Source organism: Papio anubis, chromosome 8, assembly GCF_008728515.1.
Source record: "Papio anubis isolate 15944 chromosome 8, Panubis1.0, whole genome shotgun sequence".
Taxonomy (NCBI): Eukaryota; Metazoa; Chordata; class Mammalia; order Primates; family Cercopithecidae; genus Papio; species Papio anubis.
Window position 1 is genome coordinate 1,641,310 of NC_044983.1, and position 6,000 is coordinate 1,647,309.

A 6,000-nucleotide genomic window follows, 5' to 3' on the forward strand; every position below is an offset into this window, starting at 1 on the left:
ACCTGTGAAGTCAGAGCCACTGAATTAGGAACCATCCATTGGAAGGCTCTGAACACCCCTCCCCATTCCTACCCAATCGGTAAATCCATCCTGCCTCCCTGGAGGAATTGCAAAGATCAGAGCCGCCGTCAGAGGCTCAAAGGATGGCGAAATCCCAGTGCCCACCAATTCCCATGTAATTCATGGAACTGGGCACTGCAGACCCCAGGCTGTGGTGGAAGGCGGCGGTGAGGTCCTGCAGCATGACCAGGTGGTCTCTCCAGTCACAGCCGCAGTGACAAATAGCATCTTCACCGGAACAGATCAGCACAGCTGCCGATTCAGCAGCTGCACTTTTCTGCACATCTATCCATGGAGCGAAGACAGCTTGCCTTGACTGGGCGAGGACTGCAGTGCATTTCCTGCCGTGCTCACTGTGCTCTGAACCCTGGCTTGACTGTAAGGCGACAAGGTCACTACTGTGTCGATGACCTCATGCTGCCTGGACCTGGGAGAAGCCGGGTGACCAAGGAAGGCAGGTGTCTGCCTGAGGCTGGGCGATATCGCAGGCCTGCCACATCACTGAAGCTTCTGGGGTTTCAGCATCTGTGCACGCCCTGATACACCCTATGAGGTAAAGGGCAAACCATACCCCACGCTCCTTGCCATTCTGGGGGGCAGTGACTGGGGGGCCTCTGGATTTTGGACCCAGCATGCACTACACATGGGAAGACTGTTCCAGCTCATTTCTGGGGAGCCCCTGGGGCTGGCAGTTTGGAAGGGGGCCAAGAGAAGGACAAGCTGCGCAGCCACTTCTGCAGCACAGGTGCCTTGCCGGCCTCATGACGACACAGATGGGACTGTGCTGAGACGTTGCTGTAGCAGCACGGCCCACAGAGCTGCAGAGCCAGGCTCTGTTATCTCCCATCGAAAAATGGAGCTTGGGTGGTACTAGGCCCAGTCAAAATTGGGTGCCAGGATCCACACAGAGGCCACTGTCTCAGCGCAGGCTGCAGAACAAAGCACCATAGACTGGGCAGCCTCACCATGTTGATTTCTCCCTGTGCTGGAGGCTAAGTCAGATCCAGGTGCCCGCACGGCTGGGTGTGGCAGGGGCCCCTTCCTGGCCTGCAGCCAGCCAGCTTCTCACCGTGCCCTCCCATGGCGGGAAGGAAGCAAGTTCTCTTACAAAGACACAATCTCATCGTGAGGGCCCCACCCTGGTGACCTCATCCCCTCCCAGAGGCCATCACACTGGGAATTAGGGCCTTGGCATATTAATCTGGGGGAACACGAACCTGCAGCCCAGAACAGACGCTGACTGTGAGCTAAGCAGCCCGTGGAATGCTGTCATGAGACGGGTGAGTTGCAGGCTGGGATGGACACGACACCTTAGGGACAGCACCGAGCAGGTTCAGAAAGTGAAGTAGAATGCAGGAAACAGCGTCCATCGCACCGCCCCGTCCACACCCAGCCACGTGCAGTGCCCTGCAGCAGCTGGCCCCTGGGGGAGCGTGGGGACACCCCATCCTTGCTGCCTGCACTGCGGCCCTGGCTGTCTCGTCCTGTGCAGGGAAGGCCCTGCGGGAAGCTGTGGAGGACACTCCTCCGCACACGACGGCCGCTCACAGGGCACACAGTCGTCCTGTCAGGTGGAAGAGGATGAGCAAAAGCCTGTGTCTTTGTGTCTGTGTTAATGCCCCCCAGAGAGAAAGCCCCAGACCACGGGGTGAGCAGAGTAGCCTGTCTGGGGCTGTTGGCCAGAGAGGGTTTGTGCAATGGGTGTAGGAACACAAGGGCCACTGCGGTGGTGCTGTTGTGGCTCCCCAGCTCAGTATCATGGGCTCCCTGGCACCAAGGCTGGCCTTGCTAAGACCCCACTGAGTGTCCGGTGTGCCAGCAACAGAGAGCCTCGTGGCTCCTGCAGTTTGGCACCATTTCCTGGGAAGACCAGCCCAGTACAGTCGGGTTGGCACTGGGCAGGAAACTGCTCCCCGCCAGGCCCCCACGGCCCTGCTTGGGCAGTGTACACTCGGGCGGGAAGCTGGGGGCTCCGTCGGCTCCCTGCTCCCCTCCACTCTTTCAAGGGGCCTCGAGAAGAACTGACCGTTGGAGCAGGGCAGCGAACTCGGCATCCCCAGCTGCCGTGGGGAGGGATGCACGTGCGCTGCTGTGGACACGGAGGCCTCTGGTGACTGAAAACACCATTGTGCTCCCAGAGGTCCCCCGGTGCCCACCTCACCTCCCGGGCCTGCGTCCGATGGCTTCTGCTGTTTCTAACAAAAATGAGCCAAGTTCTGGGCTCCTGGTTAGAAAGCAGCAGAGCCAGGGCAGGAACAGGAAAGTCCATGCTCTTTGGTTTTCTCACTGTCAGATGTCAAATCAGGGTCACGAGCTGCCTCCTCCGTCTGCAGAGTGAGGGTGACAGGGACGATGCAAGGCGCGTGTCCCCTCGGGTGCGCTGGCCGCTGCAGCCCCTTCCCATGATCAGTGCGTTTCTGAGCACGGCCCTAGTGACGTGAGGTGTCATTCACTCCCGTCCTGCAGACAAGGACACCATGGCTCCGTGTGTGGGAGTCTCACCACGGGCTACTTGGCCAGGGGCGGTAGGAGCAGCCTGGCTCTGTGACACACGGCCGCCCTCATTACCAGAATTGATCCGAGTCAGGATGACGGGGTTGGGATTACAGAGTAAAGGGGCAGTGAGACTCAGGCCCTGGAAAGCTGTGGGCTCAGCCAGGGCCGTTAACCGCACGGCCTGGAGCCCGGCCCGGACACACAGCAAACAAACAAAAGGGCTGGAAGCAGAAACCAACCAAAAGCTGTCCACAGGAATCTGTGCCCTGGTGCCATCCGGGGGCTTTTCCCTCCTGCGTATTGTAAACGGTGGCGACAAGGCCCAGCTTGCTGGCTGGAAAGCCGCCCTCCAGTCCCAAAGAGCCGGCAGCCTCTGAGACCCGGAGGGTTCTGTACGTTCTGGTTCCAAGCGGGTACCCCGTGTAGATGGCACACGGCCAAGTGTGGCAGAACCGCCTTTTCCAAGGACAAAGAAGAGACGGGCCGTTTTGCAGGCTTCTAGGATGATGTTTGACCATCGATGGCAAAAGCCTAGAGCTCTGTGGTGGGGGTGGGGTGTGTGGAGGGGGCGCGGTAGGGCAGGCCTGCGATGCAGAGGCACCTGTGTGTGCCATTGTGTGCCACTGGCCCACAGTCTCCGTCCTGCCCTGCTGAGCCTCTGGGACAGGGTCTTTGGACGCAGTGCTGGAGGCAGCCTCAAATGCCATGGTGCAAGAATCAGAGTGACCCAGAAGGCACCTTTCCCCTCGATACCCACAGGTTTGCCCAGAGTGTGACCCCTTGGATTGTGGGTACGAGGCACAGGCTCAAGAAGCAAAGTGGAGAGAAAGTAAAGTGGGGGCTGCTTTTGTTAGCAATGAGGGGCTTGTGTTTATTTTCTTCTGCTCCTGAAAAAGATAATTGCTTCTTTTGGTGCTAACATACAAGAGTCCCGTTCCATCTCCAGTTCAGTGGGTCTCACCCAGGGGCAATTTCCACCTTCCCCCACCCACCAGGAGACCTTCGGCAATGTTAGGAGACACCTTGGTGGTCGATACAGGGAGAGGTCGGGGGAAGCGTGGGCACCGGGCATCCATGTGCAGAGACCACGGACGCCCCACGTGTCCTACAGTGCCCGAACAGCCCCAGACGCTGACGGCACAGAGGCTGGAAGACCCTGGTCGGTCGGTTAAGTAAGGGACGATTCATCTTCACCATCTTCCACGCAATCAAAAATCAACGGCTTGGTTTGCCTTTTGTTGCCACCATGTGGGGTCCTGCTGTGGTCTCTAGAGTCCCCCCTGTTCTCACTGTGCCTGTCTCGTTTCAGCAGTTAGTCTATTTTGAATTTTTAAAAGTTTCGGTCATGAAATGGAATTCTCACACGGGCTAGCAGGAGTGAGCAGTGCCAGTCAGCCCGTCTGTGAACACTCTTCCATTCGTTCACCTCTAAGCCAAACCCAACAGTGCATTCAGCCTAAAGGGGCCTGGATCCATACTCAGCCGAGCCAGAAAGAACCACCTCTGGTGGCGGGAGACATTTTAGTTTACCTTATTTTGAGCAAATGCAACATACGTACATCTGACTCGCACAAACAGTAAATTTGGGCTTGGTTTTTCACATATTCAAAGTTTACAACAGACTCCTCTGGATTTTCTGCAGGAGGTACAGGTTTTAGATGGGAATTCTTCACCCAGATTCCAGGATCCGCGGGTCCGCGGTTGCCCACCAGGGCTGTGAGCTCCCGGGACAGGCACGCCCACGGCTGCGGGATCCACAGGTCCGTGGTTGCCCACCAGGGCTGTGAGCTCCCGGGACAGGTGTGCCCACGGCTGCGGGATCCGCGGGTCCATGGTTGCCCACCGGGCTGTGAGCTCCCGGGACAGGCACGCCCACGGCTGCGGGATCCGCGGGTCCATGGTTGCCCACCGGGCTGTGAGCTCCCGTGTGTCCAGGAATCACTCAGTACTGCTGTCCTGGGGCCTGAAGATCGCATTTGCCATTCTGGTACTTATATTCATCTCACTTTTCAGAAACACAAATGACGGATGACGCACACAGGCCCCGAAACCCAAACTTTAACTTGGACTGAGAGCTGCTTGGGCTAATGACTTCACATCTGTTTAAACGGAGCCGGCAGGAGCTGCCTCATGCAGCTGGCAGGAGATGTGAGTGAATCAGAACTGGGAAGGTGTCTGCGTGTCACCCATAGTCCGTAGGTAGGAGCTCTTATGTAATAAGTTTCCCCCGACCTCCGTCTCAGTCATGCATCCCTGTGGGCTGCGATTGCTTCGATTATCCCAGCATTTCCTCACTCCTTACTTAGATGGTTTCAATTTTCCAACAAACGTGTACTGCTTGCTTGTGGCAGGCTGGTTCTGAGCAGCAGTTGGAGCTTGGAGCGGAGCAAGGCCTGCTGGGCTCTGACCCGAGATGCCATCCCTGTGGTGTTCTGCTGCTTCCCTAACACCCAGCCCTCTGCAGCGTCCTGCGGCTGGGCAGCAACCCCCCTGTGAATGTCCACGTCCTCATTCCTGGATACGGTGGATATGTGGCCTTATGTGGCAAAGGGGCTCTGCAGGTGCGGCCAAGCTCAGGATCCTGAGATGAAAAGATGACCCTGGAGTATCTGGGCTGGCCCTGCGTGATCAGAGGTGTCTGTGTAAGAAGGAGGCAGAGACGGAGAAGGAGATGTGAGAGTGGAAGCAGAGGAGAAAGAGAGACACAGAGAGGGAGACAGAGACACAGAGAGACAGAGACAAAGAGATAGAGATAGAGAGACAGAGAGACAGAGACAGAGACAAAGAGACAGAAAGACAGAGAGAGAGGCACGCAGAGCCAGAGAGAGACAGAGATAGACAAAGAGATAGAGAAAGACAGAGACAGAGAGAGAGAGACAGAGATTGTATTAGTCCATTTTCATACTGCTGTGAAGAACTATCCAACACTGGGTAATTTATAAAGGGAAAGAGGTTTAACTGACTCCCAGTTCCACAGGGCTGGGGAGACCTCCATCATGGCAGAAGGTGAGTGAGGAGCGAAGGCACGTCTTACACGGCAGCAGGCAAGAAGCATGTGCTGCTTTGGTTTTGCTCTTTGGTTTTCTCGCTGTCAGATGTCAAATCAGGGTCATGAGCTGCCTCCTCCGTCTGCAGAGTGAGGGTGACAGGGACGATGCAAGGCACGTGTCCCCTCGGGTGCACTGGCTGCTCAGGCCCTTTTATAAATTGCCTTTTATAAATCCATCAGATCTCACGAAACTTATTTGCTATCACGGAGAACAGAACAGGAAAGACCCACCCCCCATTCAAACGCCTCCCACCAGGTCCAGCCCATGACGTGGGAATTACGGGAGCTACAACGCCAGGATCTTTGTCCTGTGACACCCATGGCACAATTCTGGCCCCAGAACTGTCAGATGATAAATCTGTGTTGTTGAAGCCACGAGTTTTCTGTCAATTTGT

At 56.7% G+C, this 6,000-nt stretch overlaps 1 protein-coding gene across 1 annotated transcript in view; it reads left to right on the forward strand.

Moving 5' to 3' along the window:
- Positions 1–5,254, forward strand: part of ARHGEF10 (Rho guanine nucleotide exchange factor 10) — a 143,136-nt gene extending 137,882 nt beyond the window's left edge. The window contains exon 29 of the mRNA XM_009212455.4: positions 4,570–5,254. Coding sequence (XP_009210719.2) covers positions 4,570–4,628 — 59 coding nt within the window. The 3' untranslated portion in view covers positions 4,629–5,254. The remainder of the gene's footprint in view (positions 1–4,569) is intronic.
- The last annotated feature ends 746 nt before the right edge of the window (positions 5,255–6,000 follow it).